The 25,329-nt window shown below is 39.5% G+C and overlaps 1 protein-coding gene across 1 annotated transcript in view; it reads left to right on the plus strand.

Annotated features, from left to right (window-relative positions):
* Positions 1-961: 961 nt before the first annotated feature.
* LOC149781960 (caspase-2-like) overlaps positions 962-25,329 on the plus strand; it is a 119,294-nt gene continuing 94,926 nt past the window's right edge. Inside the window, exons 1-2 of the mRNA XM_089936142.1 lie at positions 962-1,111; positions 6,987-7,149. Of these exons, the coding sequence (XP_089792268.1) occupies positions 977-1,111; positions 6,987-7,149 (298 nt within the window). The 5' untranslated portion in view covers positions 962-976. The remainder of the gene's footprint in view (positions 1,112-6,986; positions 7,150-25,329) is intronic.

Raw genomic sequence — 25,329 nt, forward strand, 5'->3', positions numbered from 1 at the left:
CAGTTTGTAAATCCATTGTTGGATATGCTTGATGTCTGGAACAAATGAAAACTTATGTATTTTCCAATTCTTTCTGTCTTTATTTTAAATGTTTACTAGATACTGATTAGAAAATAAAATGCTTTAAAAACACATTTATTATTACAATGCATTAAAAAGGTGTACCCAGCACATGGTAACAAGAAGTGAAACTGGACCCTAAGTATAAGCCCCAGTATTCTGTCATCATAATATTTAACAATTAAAAAATTATTTATGACAGTTTTCTGTCAATATAAAAAATGTGAGCCATTCTGATGATTATATTTAGTATCTGTTACTTACTTTATTTAATGTAATCTTGTTGTATTACGGAGGAAATGTAATCTTGTTGTATTACAGAGGAAATGTAATCTTGTATTACAGAGGACATGTAATCTTGTTGTATTAAAGAGGAAATGTAATCTTCTTGTATTGCAGAGGAAATGTAATCTTGTCGTATTACAGAGGAAATGTAATCTTCTCATATTACAGAGGAAATGTAATCTTGTTGTATTACAGAGGAAATGTAATCTTTTTGTATTACAGAGGAAATGTAAGATTGTTGTATTACAGAGGAAATGTAATCTTGTCATATTACAGAGGAAATGTAAGATTGTTGTATTACAGAGGAAATGTAATCTTGTTGTATTACAGAGGAAACGTAATATTGTTGTATTAGAGAGGAAATGTAATCTTGTTGTATTACAGAGGAAATGTAATATTGTTGTATTACAGAGGAAACATAATATTGTTGTATTACAGAGGAAATGTAATCTTGTTGTATTACAGAGGAAATGTAATATTGTTGTGTTACAGAGGAAATGTAATCTTGTCATATTACAGAGGAAATGTAATCTTGTTGTATTACAGAGGAAATGTAATCTTGTTGTATTACAGAGGAAATGTAATATTGTTGTATTACAGAGGAAACGTAATCTTGTCATATTACAGAGGAATGAATGAACAGGACAGAGAGACCTTAAGGAAGAACAGAGTCAACTTGAGAGATAACATAGCAGATCCAGATTCGGTCAATGAACTTCTTTTTGAGCGAGATGTATTTACAGAGGCCATGAAACAAGAAGTTGAGGTAAGACTGTAATTTTTGCTCTACTTTGCATAGACTAGAAGACCATATGAGATAGCCTATTGTCCATCATCTGTCAGCCATCTATCCATGGGCACAAGTTTGTTATTGCTACTACTCCTAAATTATTGGGAGGATTGCCGTAAATCTTTACAAACACATTCCTGAAAATGTTGCCACTAGGAAATACAATATGGCCACTTCCTTTTTAATGCTACTTCTCCCATATGAGTTGTTTTATTAACATGAGATGTTTTGTTAAAGTCTTCTTGCAATTTAAAATGGTAAACTTGTCTGCATTTGCAACAAGCACAATGAAGGAAATAAAGGCATACCGCTGTGTAACTTGTATGTACTGTGACTGGCGTTGCATTATAAGGGGAAAAGCACACTGTCTAAAAGAAACAGCTGATCTAAATGGCTGCTTCCATGAGCATAAGAAATGAGCTTGAACTAGTCCAAAGCACACTCATTTAAGCAGTTATTAAGACAGGGAAATTAATTTATCTAGAGTAAATGATACTAGCTTCCAAATGTGCAATAAATGAGTTATAAAATATATATAAAATAAATAGAAGAAAAGATACAGGCTAGTGATTATTTTTCCCAATTTACCTCAGATCTCTAGGTAGTGGAGAGAACAACACAGCTAGCAGTCTTTGAAAGGTGCACATCCGAAGTGATGCAAATCTGTATACTCTCCAACCCAAATTGAATCATATACCAGAATAAAAGGGATTAACAACACTTATATACATGGTCCGTGTGTTATTTTTTAAAAGATAACAGGAATACCAGTGGGGAAATTTAGGGAAATTCTTTCTTTTTGTAAATTCAGACCCAGTGCAAATTATGAAACTGTTGAGCATAACCTATTGCTACCCACCCCCAAATGGATGGTCATATCAACATGGGGTTTTCACCAATATGATATCTAATAGGTCCTAAATGAAAGTAGTGCCAATCCTACACACTGGCAGCCATGGGTTCTCAAGCTGTGGTATGCAGACCACGGATGGTCCACAAGCTCCATTCAGGTGGTCCATGGAAAGGCTGCAGTAGTTACCTATCGGGTACACGCAACATTACAGTAGATCATTAAGTAGTCCACCAAGTCTCTAAGCAATGTTAAAATGATCAGCGAAAATAAAGAACTTAACAACCACTGATCTAGAAAACCATTTTTTCTCTTAAGAATATCAGAGATGGTTTCGAAATACAGTATTTAGAATAAAAACATTTTGGATTCTTGCAAATTCTTTGCAGTCAGTAGAGCGTCAGCCAGAGTTATTTTCCCAGAAATTTTATATCTTATCAGGACAAGCACCTGGCTGGTATGATCGTGATATTTCTTCAGAAACATGTGTTATCATCATAGAAGTTAAAGATTTCTAACAATGATGTATAAAAGAAGTACATACATTTATATTAGTGGTTAAGGCAAAGTTTTGTCGCAAAGTATTCGAGATGACTCTGTGTCCATGTTTCTTGACAAACTCTCAATCCTGTTCATTGTAGAAAATTACCTGAAGGTGACCCCAGAAAATTGTAGATAATTTATTACTGGATGTTCAAACAGATGTAAAACTACCCGAATCCTATAATTAGGTAGATTATTGAGGATAGATATTTAATGAGTCAAAACAGTGATGTGTTTTCAATTAATCTTGATGTAATAACTAATATAGTAAATCCATTAACAATAATATATCAATGTGTTTATAATTTTATTTCTTCATCGAATCAATGTACGAGAGCAAAAGGTTTCTTCAGAAGTTTAAAGTGGTTTTTTTACCTCCTGTAAACACAGTTGACATCAGTGCAGCTTGTCTGTAGGTTGACTGATGAGGGTACAATTCTTCATTGTGGGCTTAATTTTAGTGGGAAATAATAACAACAATCTAGGCTACAGCTGCCCATGTAGTAATATTACTCTATTTTTAGGTGACATTGTAAAACTGCTTTTGTGATAACCAAAACCTGATGTAATAACTATACTGCATTGCTAATTACCAAACCCATGTAAAACAAATTACTATATTCCCAGAGAACAATTCTTCACTGAGTTTGTGATCTCCAAACCCTGCTGTAATAAGAACACTACATAATGGTAAACACAAAAATCATGTAGTAATGTTTCCCTATTTCCATGTGAAAATGTACCACTCATTTTGTGACCTCCAAAATCCTGTAGTAACAACACTACATTGGTAATCACAGAACCCATGTAGTAATATTACCCTGTTTCCAAGGTAACAGTGTATTGCTGATTATGCAATCTCCAAACCTGATGTAGTAATAATACTACATTGCCTCAAATCCATGTAGTAGCATGAGTCCTATAATTTTCCAGGCGAGAGTGGAACACTGATTTTGTCTTCACAAAAACCCAATGGAGTAATTTTGCTACAAGGATAACGTTGAATGATATGCATTAATGATTTTTGTTAATATAGTAACATGATGACATTGTTACTCCTGAAACCCATCTTGTAGTGATATTTCTTGCTGCTTTACTTCTTTGTTAATATCTAACACTTGCAGTAATACTACCGGATTTCAAACGTAATAGTCCAGTACCAATGTTTTGATCTTCAAAACCATTAGTTGGTACTACATGTATTACTACAAGTCCAAAATTTACTGCTTTGCCATAATATTACTTGTTAAGGAAGCATTTCTACACTGTAGACCTATCCGATCTGCTGTCAAATTTTAAGTTCACACATAAAAGGCATTGGCTTTGTGCCCAAGGTGGATTCTATCAAGGGTGCTGACATGGTTGTGTAGGACACTTTTTTGAACTGCTCTAGAGGGCTTCATTGGTTCACCTCTCATGTAAGACCCGCTTCCTACTCGCATTATTGAAGGCAGGCAGAATTAGCAAGCTGACCTGATCTACCTGCAGTACCAACAGGATCTGACAGCATAAATCATGACTGCCATTGCTTTCATTGCCAAGAACAGGCTTACGTTGAATGGAGTCAGACTTTTGTTGTGAAATCCCTGTCTGCTTTGGACTCTTCATCTCAGGGTTGTCTACTGGACCCTAGTGTGATTCTGAAGTGGTACCTAAAAAGGACTGAGCTGGTGCATCAAGGGATATCATGCCTCTTCTTACCCTACATAGGGAAAGGATGATATATCAGCATAATCAGACACTTTAAAATGGATGACTCATTCTGCATATCGGGAAATAATCTTAAATCAAATGAATTTGCCACTCATTGAGGCCATTGTAGTTTGCAGTTGCCACATGTGTTGCATTTGAGTGGCGCTGTCTAACTGACATTATCCATGCAATCCAGGGATGGAGTTCACTTCCTCCAGCTTTTATTTCAGAGATCTTTCATCCCAAAAGGTTCAGCTCAACCTGTTAGGACCTATAGCTGTGGTCATTTGACAGCTTCATAAGGACATGGCTTCACAACTTAAGCTGGATTTGCAGAAGAGAAAATTTATCCCTTTCAAAGTCACTCACTGACTGATGGAGTCTATTCTATTGTCAGGTTATCTAGAAACTGTCTTACATACTGCAGGGACCAGAGATGGTATGTCTCTCCGGGGTAGGGGCATGTGACTCCCAACACCTTTAACCTATTTCTCCTAAGGTATATTGATCATATAATGATTTTGAAGAAGAAACCAATTATGTTTGCAAAATATGTTTCTTTAGTAATGCTTGCCCGATCATAATACATACACCCTTCCTGCCTAACTGCAGTTATATCCATATGGCAAGATTGCCTGACACTCCAATAGTAACTGAAGTAGTCACAGGATTTGATGCCATTCTCTGTATGAAGGGTAGATCACCCTAACTCTTACCAATGTGGATAGATAGCTTTTAGCTTTTTACCTAAAATGGCTTAGCTTGGGAAGGCTGGATTTCAAGGTAGTAGTAGTTTTTCTAAGGTATTTTCATCAGGTAAGTATTACATGTATTTACTGAACATATTTTACTGGGAAAAAATTGGTTTCTTATAATGTTTTGAAACTAAACTAAAATGGTGCTGATTTGACGGCCAACGTATAGCTGTCTTGAAAATCACATTTTCACTGCTCTTCTTAAATGGAAAGTCATTTTGACATGAAGGTTTTCATCAGAAGAGTTTTATGGTGTCTGCTTGGTCCTAAAAAGAAAATGACTAACCCACAGTATGGTTAGCGTAGTGGTTATCTTGAAAATATTTTGTATCTGTCTCTGTTCCTTTAAAATGAATGGCTGTATCAACATATTTTAGTAGATCCTAAATGAAAATGGTGCTGGTTGTACAACCATTTTGGCCACCACAATAGTTCATCTTGAAAATCTTTTTGTCATTACTCCTGCTGAATGGATGATCAGTTTTCACCAAAAGACTTCTAGTGATGCCTGCAGTATCCTAATTATATGAAAATGGTACCAAGCTGTATCCTAATTATATGAAAATGGTACCAAGCTGTATCCTAATTATATGAAAATGGTACCAAGCTGTATCCTAATTATATAAAAATGGTACCAAGCTGTATCCTAAATATATGAACAAGCTGTATCCTAAATATATGAAAATGGTACCAAGCTGTATCCTAAATATATGCAAATGGTACCAAGCTGTATCCTAAATATATAAAAATGGTACCAAGCTGTATCCTAAATATATGAAAATGGTACCAAGCTGTATCCTAATTATATGAAAATGGTACCAAGCTGATCAGATACAGTATGTGCACTAAAGCAGCTAGTATGAAAATCTTGTTATTGCTGAAGAGATGGTTTCAACACTCAGCAGTAAAAAGGAAGAAATGGTCTTATCTTGATTTCCTGGAAATTCCTATTGCCAAGTAGAACATCAGTCCATTTGAGGCACTCATGTTTTTGCATTCAGGGCAAATTTGCCCTAAATAATGCCAGTTCTACAATATTGTCTGTTATAGAAACAAGAGCAATACACTGGCTTGTATTGTAAATCTTCTCCTTGTAGTTCTTCAGAAATTACCAGTCTTGTTTGTCTTGCCAGACAATACATGACAGACATTATAGCAGTAACTTTCTTGACAGTAGCATATCTATCACAGCTATCATAGCAGTCACTTTATTGACAGTAGCATATCTATCACAGGCATTAAAGCAGTCACTTTATTGACAGTAGCATATCTATCACAGACATTATAGCAGTCACTTTATTGACAGTAGCATATCTATCACAGCTATCATAGCAGTAACTTTCTTGACAGTAGCATATCTATCACAGCTATCACAGCAGTCACTTTATTGACAGTAGCATATCTATCACAGGCATTATATCAGTCACTTTATTGACAGTAGCATATCTATTACACAGGCATTATAGCAGTCACTTTATTGACAGTAGCATCCTTGGTGCCAAAGGAAATTAAGTTTTGGTCATTCTTTCAAATTTCTAGAGAAATGGGACTTGGAGGGAAACAGTAGTAACAATTAGGGTTGAATCTGGATGATAATACATGTAGCAAAAGTTTTTTTTCTGCACACAAGGGTCTTGTATATATGATTCAGTAACAAGATGGAGGCACAAGAGTGAAATTGATGTGCATTGAATTAACCGTCATATGATAATGTCTGTTTCAGTGAAAAATTAAATTGCTTCAAATGACATTCAAGAATTTTAGGATGTTCATTGGAAAATGATAGGATTTTTCATGGTTGATCATTCATTTTCCTTCTTCTTCATAAATGAGACTTCTTCCAGACTGGAATATCATGAACTTGAAACATTTACACATAACATGATTGCATGTAAATATCTTATTTGTGTCTAGATATTGTGATTGCATCAGGCATTATTTGTTCATGGTATTGTTTAGCTATAACTTTTTTTTCCATTTTAATATTATCTGATTTTTCTTGCTTCATTAGGCAGAGACAACTAATATTAAGAAGATACAGAAAATACTGGATATTGTTCCCAGGCGAGGCAGACAAGCCTTTGAAAAGTTTTACCAGATTTTAATAGACACAACAAATTATGATGCAGCTGCTTTTCTGAGACCAACCCCAACTGTTGAGGAACTTCCACATGGTAGATTGATTTCTAAATTGTATACACTCACCATAAGGCAGAATATATTTTGTTATGATATTGTTCACCTGTTCACTACTAATTTTGTTTCTTAACATCAGTCTGAGTTGTCTGAACCTTTAGTATTCTCACACCATCCTGTTTCTTTGTACCCCAAATGGATTTGAACAACAGAAGGCATCATGGATATAAATGATGCACAGAACTTTGTCATTTTATTCATTGATTTATAAGTTCTAACCTGATTGTTGCCAGTGGGTCCCAGACTCTGTCAACTTCTTGGTATTCTGAATCCAATGGGAGATCTTTAGCAACAGTCATCATATTTGCATGGGTCAGTCTGTGTTTTCAAGCAACAGATGTGATGTAATTCACCATCTTTAAAAATCTCAATAATTCCATAAATTTTGGATTTATATTTCTTTGAATGCATGTACACAAGAGTTCATCCTATTTATCTGTTCAATTTGTTTAAGAAGTATTAAAACTTGACATTGCAAATATTGGACACAGACAACACCCTTTTAACCGAAATAGACTATTCTAGAAACAAGAAGTAAACAGCGAAATAAAGTTGGTTACTTATTCCTTATTCCTTATTCCCGATTCAATAAGGAATAAGTAACCAGTTACCGATTCAATAAGGAATAAGTAACCAGTTACTTATTCCCGATTCAAATATTTTCACATACATTTTAATACTTATTCCTTATTTACACGTTTTTTTTTTAATTTTCTTATTCATTATTCCCAATTCAGTTTGTAATTGGTTACCAATTAGTTAATGCGATGAAAGCTTTTTAGAGCATGCAGTGGTGTAATTCTGACCTGATTGGGGAGTGCTATATGAACCTAAATATAGACAGATCACTGACTATATGTAGGAATCGTTTAGGATATTGATAGGAATACGTGTGTTTTGTAATTTGATATAGGATTAATTAGTTGTGTTAGGCATTTGGGTCGTGTCTTGTGTTGCATAGCGTTAAGTATTATTATTCGGGTTCGAAAAGCTTACTAATAACTCAAGTAAAACGGAAACCACAAAAGAAACCCATACCAGTGTGAACTTTGAGATTTCTCGTGTGTGGTCGTCATGTCCTTACAGGAGAATTATGTGGAGTATTTACGAGTTTAAGAAGCCTTCAGTTGACTTGAATATTGTTTTGAAGTCCTTGGAACTGGGGAACTTAGCATACTTGTAACCGATTTCCAGAAAGTGGGGTTATAAAGGGGAGTGGAGGGCAGGTAAAGCACATGACGCAAGAAGATGATATCTTACTTATACAGTTTGGTCGTTAAGTATCACCTTCAAAGATAGTTGACGAGGACCCTTCATGAGATGTTATCTCTAGAAACTAGTGTAGTAACGAAAGAAGTTCTGAGAAATTTCGTTGAGCCGATTTCGAGAAATCAGCTAGATAACGGAGGTCTCGTACGACACATACCGTAAGATTATAACATAGACCCTTCTTTGACATTTTATCTCTAGGGGATAGAGATCCGTCCACAAAAAAAAATGTCGTAACGAATTTCGTAGAGAGGAAACAGCATACTAAGGGACGCCCTATGGGTATCTGGTATTAACCCACCCCCACCCCCGAAAAACCCCAAGAAAAACAACAACACGCAAATATTAATATACTGCATCGATAGTTTGTACTAATTGAACACCTGCTAAGAGGATTTTGATTTCAGCGTTTCCTGCATATTATCTAACTAGGTACACGTTCTAAAAGTTTTTTATATTTATAAAAATTCGTCGAGACGACTTTGAGAAATCTACTGCTAGATGAAAGCCGAGTAAGACACATGAGTAGTATATGGGGACGATTCAGCGACAAGGGGACTTTAATGTTAAAATAGTGAGTTTGCCGTTTGGCGACAATGGGAATTTAACATGGGGAGCACAGGATAGGCATTATAGCGATAAGGGGAATTTAACATAGGGAATACAGGAGTGGCATTATAGCGACAAGGGGAATTTAACATGGGGAGCACATGATATGCATTGTAGCGACAAGGGAATTTTAGTGTTAAAATAAGGGGCTTGTCTTATAGCGACAATGGAAATTTAACATGGGAAAATTTTGAATGCCTTATACCGACAAACAGAATTGAACATGGGAATATATGGTGGGCCTGTAGAGCGACAAGGGGAATTGAACATGGGAATATATGGTGGGTCTATATAGCGACAAGGGAAATTTAACATGGTGAGTCTGTATAGTGTTATGGAACAGGAGAGATTTATAGAACACAACAGACATATAAAAAAAGAAATGTTGGCATGAAAGGAAATCTCTTTTCGAGGCATTGGAGTGGCCCTGAAAAGGGCCTTTGGTTTTATGTTAACATACCATACGTTAACATAGAGGGCACTGCTTAGGTCTCCTTCTCGTCCTTAAACTCTGTCTTACTTCGGGACCGTAGATCATTACTCTCTTTAAACAACCTTGTCTTTCTACGTAGATTCTTCTTTTCCACACACAGGTATCCGTCATCTTTACAATAGTCCACGTAGATCGGATGTACATGGGTAAGTCCGTTCTAAACATCATTGAAGATACAAGAGTAGAGGATTCCACGTCGGTCCACATCTTGGTGACGAGAACAGGTGAAGATATGCAGGAACTGCGAGTATTTATAGAGAGAGGGAGGATCGAAACGGATTGAGCTGAGTGACCAATCCAAACACGCGTTACAAAATTCAGTCAACATTCGTCCAATCGGAAAAGAGCAGTCCGTGACGTCACATTCCCTATATAGAGACGTTTGTGCGCAGTCAATCCATGCGACACAGTGAGCATAAACATGACGGAAACTCAGAAGAAAATGAATTGGGATGCACCGACCGTGGAGACTACCCAAGTGAACCAGGACTTACTTCCAGAAGAGGTGAATTGGGATTTTGTGGATTTTCTTTCGCAAGAATTTGTTCCTGAACCAGTACCTTCGTCACCTTCTCCTTCTTTACCACACGTGGTGAATTATAAACAGAGACAGAAAGAAGAATTGGAGAAATTCATTCAACAGCAAAAGGAAGCGGAACAAGCTTTTCTCCTGCAAGAGCAAGAAGAAGAGGTAAGAAAGAAACAACAAGAAGAAGCAGCCAAGAAACAAGAGGGGGAAAGTCAAACCGGGACGGTACTGTTAGACATTTTAGCAGAGTTAAGAAGTCTGAAACAAATGTATCAGACTTCTTTATTACGACCGAAGAGAAAAAGACCTTCCCGAGCTAAACAATCCAACCCTGTGACAACACCTACCATACCAGCCTTAATAATTTCTACCAAATCATCATCATCGACAGTACGCAGTCCAGAAGTAGGCCTTGGCCGTGATAAAGACTTAAGACAGTTAAAGTTGATTGCTTCCTAAGTTTGTTTTTTAAAACTCACCAAGACACAAAGGCCCTTTTCAGGGCCACCCATATCTCTCGAAAGGAGATAGTATTTCAATAGCCAACATCAATTAAAACTCAAATATCCCTTTCTTAACCCCTATAGTACGTGTGAATGATTGAGTGCGCGAGTGTAGATTCTTATTCTAAAAATCAAAACCAAGAGACACTTACGTTTTATAGACTGTTTATTCTGGTACAAATTATACAATCTAATTCACAACACCACATAGCACCTTAAAAAGTTCTTAGGCTTCTTCTTTTTCTTTCTTCACTCTCTTTTTTTAAAAAATATCTTCACTTTCACAGCTTTTCCTCCTCTTTATTCTTACTTTCTTCCCTTCTTCTTTTTGTCTCCTGTTTCTGTTTCTTCACCTGTCTGCTTTCTTCCTTTTCTTCCTCTTCATTACTCCCCTCTTCTTCTCGCTCCTGTTGTTTCTTAGGGCAATCTGGAGACCAATTCTTTTTTCTTGACAATGATAACAGGTATCTTGACTTTTGTCTCTTTTAACCCTTGGTTTTTTTGACGGTCTGGACACTCTGAAGACCAATGCCCTTTCTTCTGACAGATATAGCAAGTATCTTGACTTTTATCTCGAAAGGAGGGTGAGTAGTCCGTCGGCTGGTCTGAAGAAAATTGTCTGATGACCCCTCGCAAAGCTCTGATGAAAAGTTCGATCTGTCTAGTCTCGTCCATGTTCTGCTCGGTTTGAGAGTGAAATGAATAGTGGAAGGACAAGACGCACACCCTTTATATACGCTGTCTGTCATGGATATAAAGTAACCCATGGTGTTTAAACTTTAGTCATTTGAATTTTTGCAGTCAAGATGAAACGATTCAATTCAATAGAGAAGAAAGGAGGAGAAGAACGTAAGAGACAGAAACGTGATCTATCGCCTAGTACCCATGCTGAAGTCTTGGCACAAATTCATGCCAGTCATTTTGAAGAGGACATGAGTGAACCAGAATCCAAACCCAGAGAGTCTGCACCTAGCCCAAGTTCACCACCCTTAGTCAACCCTGAAAAGTACTATCACATTTGAGAGATGGAAAAGCGAACCTCAACAAAATTTAGAACCACGGCTTACAAATACACGGTGAAATTTAAAGATTTCAAGTCCGACGTACCACTGGAGAAAGCAGAAGAATTCATCACCGAGATGTGGGATTCTTTGCTCACCACAGTGAAGCGACAATGTCACCCCAAAGAAGACGATCGCTTGAGACTTTCCATACAACACGACGGCTTGAAATCCCCTGTTTGGATCGAGTTTAGTAGCCCTGCAGAATTGACCCCTTCCAAAGTCATGGACAAGATTCAACACGTGCAACAATCCAATGACAAGTTTGACATCACCGATGGAAAAGCCACACTGGACATGACACAAGTCTCTCCTCCTCAATGGACCGGACAACGCAAAAAGGTGTTATTGGTGAACAACCTTCGCAGCACCAGAAAGAGTCTTGTCCAAATTCACAACCCTCAAGACCACATTTATTTAGCCAGGGCTATTGTGGTGGGACGAACCTATGACAACAAGAACGACACTGCAGAATGGAAAAGAGCCTGGAAAACTATTCAAAAATCGAAATGCTCAGGATGTTTGGCCTTTCAACCCTGTCTGGACGAAGGACAAGAACGAGTGCATTGCCCTACTTGTCAGTGCACTTTTGTCAGTCCAGTCTGTTACCAACAACATCTGAAGACGCAAGGTTCACAGCAGAAACGAACCTGTGAAAGACGAATATTCTTTCCATGTGCGTTTGTCTGAATACTGCAACTTTGAAAATCGTTTTCAATCTTTCAAAGGAAAATGGCCTAAGTATCTGGGAGGACCAACCCCCGAAGAATTAGCCAGAGCCGGATTTGTCTACTTGGGTGAAGGGGATAAAGTCAAGTGCTTCAGTTGCGATGTGTCACTTCACCACTGGGAACCGCAAGATTCAGCTTAACTGGAACATGCTCGATGGTCTCCCAGTTGTCACTATTTACCTTTAGTAGGACAATATCAGTAATCCCTGAATGGATACTTTACAAGAGAACATTCGTGCTTTGCCTGTGGAGTTGAGAGAACGCATTTACCGAGAACTGGTCAAAATACAAGTGAAACGTAAAGAACAGTTGCATCCGTTACGTCACCGGTGTTTGAATCATTGGTACCTGAATGCTATAAAAGGACTGATTCATCAGAAAGTGTTTCATTGGTCAGACCTTCATAAGCTACCCCTTGGTTTTAAATAGGACTGACTTGTTATTTATGATTCTATTTCTTACAATGTAAACATACTGCACCGAATTCCAGAAGAAGAGTTAAAGAGTTACCAACTTCTTTTACGCAACGTCAACTTAGTGAAAGAGGAAACTGCTGAAGGAACTGTGATCTGTAGGTTAGTAACTGAACCTTTTAGATTTGCTACTGAAGTAAAACCATGTCTGTGTAGACATTACATTTCTTGTGACAGACAAAAGAGGATTTAGTATGACCTATTCATGGATACTTTAGAAGAGAACATTCGTGGCTTGCCCGTGGAGTTGAGAGAACGGATGTACCGAGCACTGGCAAAAATTCAAGTGAAACGTAAAGAACAATTGCATTCATTACGTCACCAGATGTTTAACCACTGGTACCTAAATGCTATAAGAGAACAGATGCGTCAGAAATTGTTTCAGTGGTCAGACATTGTTCAACACTTTGAGGTCGCAAACGATCGACATGTTCATGTTTTTCGTTACTTCGAGATAGACCTACTGCAACGAATTGAGGAAGAAAAGTTGAAGAATTACAAACATCTTTTATGTAACATCTGTTTAGAGAAAGAGGAAACGTCTGAACGAACCGTAGAACGAACTTTGGAGTGTAGGTTAGCACATGGAGTATTTGGATTCCCTACTGGAAAACACACACAGATGTTTGTAATCACCCAGACTGTAGGATTGAGTTTCCAATCCCCTCTCATGTACTCAAGTGATCCGGTTCAGGCAGGTGGTACGTGTTTACAAACTCATTTGCAATGTCACTCTGGCAAAATATTATATCTGAAAGTTCATCCAGGATAATTAGTCAGCAGTCATTTAAACAAGATTTTATCGATAATACTGCCATATTTCATACAAATGCACTGCGTAGTTTAATCTTACAGTTAGATTCAACATGATTCAACATGATCTTGTTCATCGGAAATTACAACACGAGTAGACGAGCCCCCCCCCCCCCCGCGAAAAAAAAACAACAACCCCACAATGGATTATAACAGAGAGAAAACGAATATCTCTAGGCAGAAAGTACATTTATTGCATCCGAAAAAAAGTATAAATACAGGCTGCCATGCCAAGGCTTTTATCACATGTGATTGAACAGATTCCGTGGAAGGAACTCAATGACCATATTCAAACCGTGGATCATTACCATCAATTATTTCAAGAACTGTTTCCTTTCAATCTGGGTCGACAAGTGGTGTGTGTCTTAGTGACTTGTTTTCTTGGATTTGGTTTACCAGCCGATTCCTTGTGGACTCTTTACGAACAGTACTTACCACCCAAATGGCCTTAAATGGTCACGAAAGATTCATTTTGCTCAAAGCCTTGCGTTTTTATCTGGATACTTCTCTACGAGAAAAAACGATTCGTCAACATTTAGCTACTGAAGATGTGTATGACGATGTGTGTGTAGCTTGTGACTTACACCCCCACTGGACAGATGTACGTGCCTGGAAAAAAGGGGGTTTTGGGGCTTGGACCCAAGAAGTGGCCCAGTATGCTCGAGAGTTGTGATCCTTCCTTTCAACGTCCAAAGAAAAATAGTCACTTTTCAACCTGTGTTAGTGACAGTACCAGAAGAAGAATTCGTCACTCAGAACAGGACTGTCGTGTACATTCCTGAAAGGCCCTTTCGGGAGGACACTTGTTTGACCTTACCCCCTGTTGAACTGGTCAGAACATTAACCAAAACATATTGTACAGAAATTTGTTTCTTTTCCACGTTGATCGTTTTCAGGTGCCTTTTATCGTTGTACTTAATCCTTTGGCTTTTATGTATTTTTGTATTTCGTGTTCATGTTTAAAACATTCAGTAAACGTGTCCTGAAAAAAAGTATAAAAACTCTTGTCTTGTCTGTTTTCGTGCCACAAGTGACATTCCTGACACTATGGCTATTTCTGCTCCCTCTTCCTCGACTGTGAAAGTCATCGACAAACACTTAGATTGTGCCAGTTGGGAGGCTTTGTATCTTCGCCATCCCTTTAACATACTCAATGATGGACCTAGCGGTTCAGGCAAAACCGAATTTGTCAAACATAAACATCATTTGATCGATCGTCCACCTCAACGCATCGTGTGGTGTTACAACGAGTGGCAATCGGAGTACAGCCTCTTGCGAGAAAGTCAAGGCGATTCCATCGTATTTGTGGAAGGCATTCCTAAAGAAGACGATGCAATCGTGTCTGACTCCCGTCAAACCCATTTGGTCATTTTCGACATGTTAGGAGAAGACGAAGAAGAAATTAAACTTTGGTTTACACGCAAAGGGCATCATCGTAATGCCAGTGTCATTTACATCACTCAAAATTTGTTTCAACAAAGTAAAGCCCATCGCACCATCAGTCTCAATGCACATTACGTGGTCTTGTTTAAAAGCCCTCGAGAGGGACAGATATACAACTTATCTGTACAGTCCCGAAAGATACGCTGGGTTTTACGAACCCCAAAATTAGCCCAGGGCTAACAAATTACATGTACGGAGACATTCCGTCATCAGTACACTTTGTTTCAGCTTCACAGCTGCTACAGACTCTGGACACTCGGAACACTTCGAAACACTCGGAACACTCCGAACATTATACACTCCGGACATTAAACACTTCGGACACCCCGGACATTAGACAATCCAGACACCCAGGACATTAGACACTCCGGTCACTCCAGACACAGACACTCCGGTCACTCCAGACACAGACACTCTGGTCACAGACACAGACACAGACACTTCGGTCACAGACGTTCCAGTCACAGACAGCTGAAAATATATCCAATACAGTATGCTATACATGACACGGGCATAATAACGTAATGACGTTATACACGGTAAGTTATATAGATTACATTATCAGCACAATAATGACAAGTTAAAAAATAAACCTAATCTTGCTCGATAAAAATCCTACTATATTAAACAGCTTTTTTGAGAAAATGTAGCTTTTCATTACTAATATAAATCCCTTGCTAAGTAGAAAACGAGAATAGAAATATGTGCATTATACTTCGTAAACCAAAGCTACATAGCAAAGATTAAAAAATAAACGTGGTAGTACAGTAGTTATAGCTTATAAACCAGAAATTAAGAAACTTACATACCTCTACAGCTGAAGATGTGCAAGTTTTTGAAGCAGACTACCGGCTGACAAGACTATTCCGTATTGTAAAGAAACTTACGTACGGTGAAATATTTATACACAAACATAGTCTGTGCATTATATGCATTGGTTCGTCCCATCGATAGCACTTCGCACGTGCGGCATGGGATCAACCGAACTCACTATTTCGAAATACGACACAATATACATAAATCATCCTCGGGTAACGTTGTAACAAAAAACGAAACCGGAGTACATGTATTCAATAAATAAAATAATTTAATTCCGTGACAATACCTCCCCTCTAAAAAAAGTGGTATCACTTTTAGAAAAATCACGGAATGTGAACATAAACAATTGTTAAAACTTCCAATTTGAATACTGAACGAAAATGATCTGCTAATTACACCCTACTTAAAAATCAGCACCCACATTTTCCGATCCTTGAATCACTTCGATCCGGAAACTATACGATTGCAAAGACAACGCCCAACGCACCAATCTTGCATTGGTGACCTTTGCTTTGTCCAGTTATAAGAGCGACTGATGGTCCGTTTGTAAGGTAAACTCTCTCGCGAAAAGGTACGTATGGAATTTTCCTATCCCCTATACTAAGGCTAGGCACTCCTTCTCAATCACGGAGTAGTCTTTCTCCCTAGGGAGCAAGTTCCTACTTGCATAAGCAATGGGTTATTTCATCCCCTCTTGCTTCTGTAGTAAAACAGCCCCAAGACCCGTATCGGACGCATCAGTCCTCAGCACAAAAGTTTTGTTCAATTCTGGTAACTTTAAGATTGGTACACTTACCAGTTTCTGTTTTAGAGCATTAAATGCTTTTTCCTGGGACACACCACAGGGAACTTTATTCGGTTGCCCTGTCTTAATCAAGTCTGTTAATGGGCTGGCAATAGCCGCAAAATTGGGGACACATTTCCTGTAAAACCCAATCAAACATAGGAAAGATCGTACTTGTTTTTTAGTTTCTGGTCTAGGTGCATCTTTGATTGCTCCTATTTTATCTGGGCGAGGTTTCAACTGACCGAATCCACTCACGAGATGTTCCAAACTCTCTATGCTGAAATACCCTATACTACATTTGGTGGGCTTGGCTTTAAGATTTGCAGTGTGAAGTCTATCGAACAGATCCCGTAATACCTTAACATGTTTATACATGGGTATGTGTATAAACAAAGATATCATCTACAAAACTGTCGACGTTTTCCATACCGTTTAACAGTTTGCGCATGAGACGAATGCATGACGCACCGGCGTTGACTAAACCGAAAGGCATATCTTTAAATTGATAAAGACCTTTCGGATTCGCGAATGCCGTTAACTCGCGGACATTTCAGCGATTGGTATCTGCCAATATCCCTTGGTAAGGTCTAATTTGGGAATGTATTTATGACCTGCCAAGTTCGAAAATAAACTTTCGATATCTGGCATTTGTTCTCCGTCGAACACGGTGATTTTGTTCTATTGCCGAAAATCAATGCAGAAGTGGTTCTTCCCGTCTTTCTTTCTGATTAACACAACGGGGACGAGTACGGGGAACTGGAAGGTTCTATCACTTCCTTGTCTAACATTTTCCCCACTTCTTCGTTGATTGTCTCCCGCGCATTAAAGGGTATTGGATATTCTTTAATCCTGATTGGCTCAGAGGTTTTCAACTTGATCTCGTGTTGAATCAATCCAGTACGGCCCGGTTTGTCCGTAAACACGTCAGGGTATTGGGACAAAACCTCCAATATCTGTGTATGCTGACCCACTGATAAATTCTGGCATACATTGATCTGGTCAATACCTTCTTTCCCTACGTCAACGGGGTATTCAAGGGGTATTTCTGTACTGGAGACGATTCCGATTCGTCACACGACTTATCCTTTATCACCGCTATGCATCCTACATTCAAGACCCCTTTATTTATTATTTGTCTAGGTCTTTCTAGGTAGAACTTAAGCATATTGGCGTGAAATATATTGGACTTACCCTCCACGTCAATGATTTAGTCCATTTTGCCTTTCACCTGTTTGACTTCGTATTGCCCTTTCCATTGGAATATCAGCTTATTTTTATTTGTTGGGAGAAGCACGAACACTTGATTGCCTACATCAAACGTTTTACTCCGCGTTCCTCGGTTGTAGTACTTCGCGTACCTACGATTAGATTTCGCGAGTTTGTCTTGCATCATTCGACATGTACTCTCTAATCGTTCGCGCAGATCTACTCCGTATTGGTAATTAGTCTTGACTTCTTCGTCCGCGACTTCGTTTGACCACAGTTCGAGTAAAATGAGCATAGGACCACGAACTGTCCTTCCGTACAATAGTTCAAACGCGGAGAATCCAAAGCTTTTATGAGGAACCTTACGATACGCGAACAGAATTGCGTTCAGATACCTATCCCAATCCTTAGGTCTTTCAGCATACATACTACTAATAATAATAAGAACTTTGTAGAGCGCCTAATCTTTACTCAGCGCTTTACAACATTAGACAACACATACAAGATAAAAAAAAAAACATATATAATGATAAGATTACGAACACAAACACCATGAAATTAAAAAACAGAAGAAACAAAAACATGCTGAGTTTATTTAAGGTAGGAAACATTATTAGGTCTTTAAGTTTGTTCCGTCGTAACAGTTGCTTCAACGTCCCGTTCAATTTCTCTACCAACCCATTGCACAATGGGTGGTAGGGTGTCGTGCGCAACTGTTTAAGGCACAACAACCTTCTAATTTATGCCATGAGATCTGAGGTGAATTGAGCTCCACAATCCGTAAGAACCTCTTCGGGCACCCCGACCCTGCTGAACATGTCATCAAGCGCTTCGGATACACGTTCGGTTTCAATCGATGGCAAAGCTATGGCTTCGGGGTATCTGGTAGCGCAATCTACCAGCGTCAACATGTGTCGGTTATTCCGATCTGTATGTGGACAGATAGGTTCCACAATGTCAACGGCCACTCTTTTAAATGGAGTATCTATCAATGGCATTTGACCTAACGGTACTCTAGTTACACTGCCCTTAGAGACAGTTTTCTGACAAACTTCGCACAAGCGACAGAACCGCGCTACGTCGCTATTGACACCAGGCCAATAAAATTCTCTTAGTACCCTCTCTGTTGTTTTCTTCATGCCTAAATGACCCTCCATACTCGACTCCTGCGTGACCTCGAGTATATGCGACCTGGATTTATGGGGGACCACTAGTTGCAAGAACTTCCTATCAAGTGTAGAGTATTCCCTATACATTAAACCTTTTCGAGTAAGGAATTTAGAGGAACGCCCGTTCTTACACTTCCTCACGGTACCCGATAATGCTTTCTTTGCGTTTGCACGTAGAGACGCGTCACAGGTTTGCTCATTCTGAAATCTTGGCGTCAGATATCTGTAATGGCTTCCGGTAATTTTAATTTACGTAAAGGTTTATTATCTTCCTTTACCTGAGCCCTAGCTTACAAAGCTTGGATGATCGGGAATCGGAAGTCTGACAGGTCGGGATCCTTGTACATTGCCAATCATAAGTTAATAGATCGGAATGGCTACGCACAACGCTTCCACGTTTTCTCTCTCTCTCTCTCTCTCTCCCTCATATTGTATCTGCATTTGTTCTTTCTTGTAACTGCATTTATCCTTCTTTCTCTTTTTCCCGCTTGTATTGTACTTTAATTCTAATTCCTTCACTTTTATTTCATAGTCTGATACAAACTTGCTGATCAAAAGCAAAGCATTTTTATCCAAACAAATTCTTTTCCGCCAAAAGCTGAACCAAAATGTTTCTTAGTTCTTGTTTCGTTAAGGAAGCCTTTACCTCAGAAATATCGTATTTTCTGGAAAGTTGAATCAATTCATCTTTTTTAAAAGATCTTATTGTTTCTGGGCAGGATTTGACAGAAAGATTTCCACTTTTGTTGACGTTGTAGAAAATGTTGGTCGATTTCACTAAGACTTCAAAAACATAGGGAATTCAAATTAAAAAGACAACAACGTTTTCTAAAATATCTTAGCCAAATTTCAAAATCCCGGATGAGCCCACAATTCTTATGTTACATGTTTAGGCTCGAATAAACAGCATCGCAAGAAAGAATGAAAACAACAAACTTTGACAAATTTAATAAAATAATTTATTTCTCTGGGAAAATGCTGTAAAAATAAAAGAATAAGTACTTACGGTTTTAAAAATCAAATCCAGAAAACAAACTCCAAGTATAATCCACGAATAAAAGTTTAGAAGTCGTAATAATAAAATGTTTTGATGATTTCAAGTTCGAGTCCCGACGAAGAATCCAAGAAGGAAGGCGATAATAGTATTTTTACGAAATGTCTTATTTCAAGAATTCTGTATGAGCACAGCAATTATTTCCAGAGAAATGAATTAATCTTTTAGAATCCAAATAATCTGAAGAAAAATTAACATATAATTTAAAAAACTGGCTACAACAGAAGGATACGACTTGACATCAAGCGTTTTTAAGCCCAGACTGTGAGATCGATCTCTAAACATCACTATTTAATCTAAGTAATCCGCAATTTTGGAAATTTCTAATTGCAAAATAGAGGATAACGTGATCATGTTTATATATGAAATATCACGTAGCCCCTGTATCCTTATTACTCCAAGAATAAAAGTTGTTTACTTCACTAAAAGCTATTTACAAGTCGAGTGTCATATATCCAAAACAGCCACGATCTCAACCTTATTATTCCCACAATACAAATAAATAAAAAATAACTTATTCGCTTGACTATTACTAATTTTGAATTAAGGTCGAGAAACAGGTCAGCTTTATGTTTACAAAAATGAAGAGTCAAGGGCAAACTATTTTCTGGAAAAAGAATATTTCCTACTAAACGAAACTACATTATACTGACATATCACATTAAAAATTAAAAAGATTTTAAAGCTGACAAATAAATAAATAAGATATAAATTAAGTCAAATATAAACAACAGTGCTCCAACAGTGGGAAAATATTAACGAAAACTAGTCGAGCCGATTCCGAGAAACGTTTGGCTGTATAAGGATTTGGGTACACTGCCTGCCATAAGAAAATTATATTTTAAGTATACAGTTGGGACAGTACGATCACTCTTTGAAGAGTTTTTAAAGGGAACCTTCCTTACGATTTTACCTCTGTTGGATAGAGGCGACCTAAGAAGGACGTCCTGAAGAATTTCGTCAATAAGAATCAGCGAATTAGCGGCTTCCTATGGTTATTGGGTATGAAAACTTACGCACAATGTGGACAAATTCGTTAAATATTTGTAATATTTAAACCCCTTCTAAAAGGAATTTGATTTCAACGCATTTTCAGCTGGATTTAACCCGGTATCGTTTCCAACATGAGGAAAAGTTTTTAAAAATTCGACAGCCGATTTTGAGATTTTCTTGGCTAGAAAAAGAAGATAGATAGATAGATAGATAGATAGAGAGAAAGATAGATAGAGGATTTTGGTTTCGGTGTCTGTTGGACAGTATCTAGTTAGGGACCCATTATAACAGTAGAAAATATTTAAATGAGAATTTTCGAGCTGATTAAGATAAATAAGGAGCTCATTGTTGTTGTTGGGATCCGTTAGTCTCGAGAGACGAAGGAACTGCGCCCATGAGAGATGTCCCGGCTGGTGGTTGTGCAGCGTCTGATGTGGCTAAGTAGTCCGATGTGGGAGTGGCAGTCAATGCTACACTTGCTGCACTTGAAGGTTGCGTCTGGTGTTGGTTGGAGCTGCTTCTTCTTCCTCTGTAATCGTCTTTCATCAGCTAGCAAGCGTTGCTTGTCCTCTCCGGCTTTCAGACCAGTGATCAGAGCATGTCGCCAGCTTGATCTGTCTACAGTAAGCTCTTCCCAGATATTGAAATCGATTTCAAGGGCTTTCATGTCATGCTTACAGACATCCTTGAAGCGGAGACGTGGCAGTCCGATCGACCTTTTGCTAGAGGCGAGTTCCGAATAAAGAATGTCTTTGGGGATCCGTCCGTCATCCATCCGACGTACATGCACAGCCTTCTGATGCGGCGTTGGCAGAGGAGTTTGATCATGCTGAGAATCTTGGCACGCTGGAGCACCTCATTGTTTGTTACTTGATCGCTCCAGGTGATCCCGAGTATGCGTTATGAAGCATCGCATGTGAAAGACGCTCAGTCTTTTCTCTTGTGAGGCGTACAGAGTCCAGGTTTCACTGGCGTACATGAGAGTGCTTAGCACGCATGCACAGAACACGGTGATCTTAGTGTTCTTGGTCAGCATGCTGTTGTTCCACACTCTCTGCGACAACCTGGAGCGAGAGGCTGTTGGTGATGGTAGAGCCGAGGTACATGAACTGACTCACCACCTCAAGTTCGTAGTTGTTCATGATGATGCTTGGGGGATCCGCGTCCTGAACCATCACGTTTGTTTTCTTTAGGCTTATGGTTAACCCAAACTCATCACATGCTTTAGCAAAGCGGGCCACCAGGCGCTGAAGCTCAGCTTCTGTGTGGGTGGCTAGAGCAGCATCGTCTAATAAGAGTGTGTCCCTGATGGTTACTTCACGCACTTTGCTCTTTGTCTTCACTCGTGCAAGGTTTGAACAGTCTGCCGTGTGATCGTGTGTGCAGGTAAATCCCTTCTGTGGACGTCCCAAAGGCGTGCTTGAGCAGGACTGCGAAGAAGATGCCGAAGAGTGTGGGGGCAAGGACACATCCCTGTTTAACTCCACTGCGGATGTCAAAGGGGTCGGATATTGAGCCATCGTACTGCACTGTGCCTTTCATGTCATCGTGGAAGGACTGGATCATGCTTGGCAAATTTGGAGGGCAACCAAGTTTCGCCAGGTTTGTGAAGAATCCGTCTATAAAGGCCAGGAAGAGGGGTCTGTGTTGTTCTCTGCATTTTTCCTGCAGTTGCCTGATAGAGAAGATCATGCAGATTGTGGACCTCTCTGCGCGAAACCCGCACTGCGACTCTGGGTAAACTCTGTCAGCAAGCGTCTGCAGTTTGTTCAGGATGACGCGTGCGAAAACCTTACCCACGATGCTGATAAGTGACATGCCCCCGTAGTTGTTGCAGTCGCTTCTGTCGCCCTTGTACTTGTACAGGGTTATGATGTTAGCGTCTCAAAAGTCCTGAGGCACTGCATCTTTGTCCCAGCACTGGCAGTGGAGGTCGTGCAGGTGTGTAAGCAGCACGCTACATCCACACTTGATGAGTTCTGCTGTCCTTCCTTCCCTGGGGATTTACCTAGGGACAGTTTCTCTAAGGCCTTCTTTAGTTCGTCTACAGTAGGTTTCTCGTCCAGTTCGGCCATGAGAGGGACCTTTTGAATAGCGTTGAGGGCATTCTTGGTCACGTGGTTCTCTTTGGAGTATAGTTCGGAGTAGTAATCTTACCAAAGATGTGGCTGTGCTGTATACATTCTGTCTGATGTGATCCCATCTTTATTTGGCCGTCGGGGGGTTCTGAGTCAAACGTGTTGGAAAGAGCATAGGTGAATTCCTCAGCCTATTCTGGATTTGATGTCTTGCTCAGATCAATGCTTGGTTGACCCAAATGCCTAGAGCGGTGGATCTTCTTTGGCTGAACCTTCATTTTGCAGCACACCAGGGAGTGGACGGTGTCGCAGTCAGCACTATGGAAGGTACGGGCAAAAAGCACACCCTTCATGGCTGACCGTTTTGTAACGATCAAGTCCAGCTGGTGCCAGTGTTAAGACCGGGGATGCCTCCAAGACACTTTGTGCTGTGGCCTTTTCCGAAAGAATGAATTGGTGATGCTCAGTTTGTGAGACGAGCATATCTCTAGAAGGCGCTGCCCTTTCTCAGTCATCTTCCCAACGCCAAACTGGCCAAGACAGGACGGCCATGAGTCATGATCGGCACCCACCCTAGCATTGAAGTCGCCCTGCAAAATCAAGGTCTCTTCCTTGGGAATTTTGTCGATGAGCGAGCTTAACTGATCATAAAACTCATCCTTGGTATCTGTGCACGATCTTAGTGTGGGAGCGTAAGAGCTGATCAGGTTGACAGGCCCATTTGTGGTGTGGAGGCGGAGGGATAGCAGTCTTCCATTTCCTTGTTGGCAGGGTTCTATCATCCACAGCAGAAGGTTCCTGACAGCGAATCCAACACCATACTCTCTGGCTTCATCTGCGCTCTTTTCTCTGTGGTACCCATAATCTGGTAGTCGTGTCTCCTGTAGTGAGGCAATGTCGACCTGGAGCCTTGCAAGTTCGTCGTTGATGACTGAAGTCTTACGAACATCACTGATTGTCTGGAGATCATCTGAAAGTCTTCTTTTTTATTTTTATTTTGTTATTTCTTGGTGCAGTAGTTGCAGTCCGCTTGTCAGGTTCTCGCGTACCTTAAGCCTTACGCACCCAGCAAGGCAGGCGAACTGTGGTGGGAGGGCACCTTATTGGCTGGGGCTGCCCAGTTTGAGGCGGGCTGTAGCTGTCCAGTAAAACACGTTGGTCTCTCCCACCGTCAGAAGCAACGACTGGCGTCTGGCTCTAGGCAAATCGAGCGGTGACTTATAAACGGTAAACTGCTGATTCCCGTCTTGTGTCGACGCTGTGGAGCGAAGTTGAAGTGTCCTATGTAGGGCGCAAGCCTGGGCAGGGTGATATGGAGAATGAGCTGTTGCCCATGCAGCTGACCCCCCCCCCCCGCCCCCTTCTCCATGCAGCGGATGAATCCAAGGGAGAGGACAAGCCTTAGGGACTCCGTCTCCTGATTTTCTGTTGGGGTTACTCCATTAGCCTTTCACATGAGAGGGTATAGTCGCAAGGCAGCGAAGGTTTGAAATCGGAGTTTACCTTCTCCTAAGGTTAAAGAACCCCATCTGCCCGAAGCATCTGGTTTTGAGGCGCTAGAAGCTAGCCTGTCATCCCTTCTCCAATCAGTTTAAACAGGTTCCGCCACTCGTGAAGGCCTGGAGCTGGATATGGTTGCCAGAGGCTCTATCAGATGCAAGCCAGTGGGAGATTTCCAAGGGAAGTGGGTGCTTATTTCCCACATCAGCCCCCGGCTATGACAACCCTTCAAACTCAGTGAGATCATTATACGATCGTTATAACGATGACCAATAGGATATTGCCTCTTCTATCCTAATCTAGATGCTACGGTTCTCGCCTAAATGACCAAGTGATCGATCTTTCTTTTGAAAGATTGTACATATGGATATGTTTGTCTCCTACAAGATATATTAACTGCATTAATCGAGAACAAAGTGATTACTGGGAAAGTCGCTATGGATACCCACATTAGTGGAGTGTTACAGCCATTTATCAGATTTTAGTAACACTTTTCAAAAAAGGTGTCTGATTAAATTGAATATATATATATATATATATATATATATATATATATATATATATATATATATATATATATATATATACATAGTCCCATTAATACCTCTTTACAGAGTTTTACATTGGC

This window comes from Sinohyriopsis cumingii, chromosome 15 (assembly GCF_028554795.1).
Source record: "Sinohyriopsis cumingii isolate HCF-2022 chromosome 15, ASM2855479v2, whole genome shotgun sequence".
In the NCBI taxonomy this organism is placed as follows: domain Eukaryota; kingdom Metazoa; phylum Mollusca; class Bivalvia; order Unionida; family Unionidae; genus Sinohyriopsis; species Sinohyriopsis cumingii.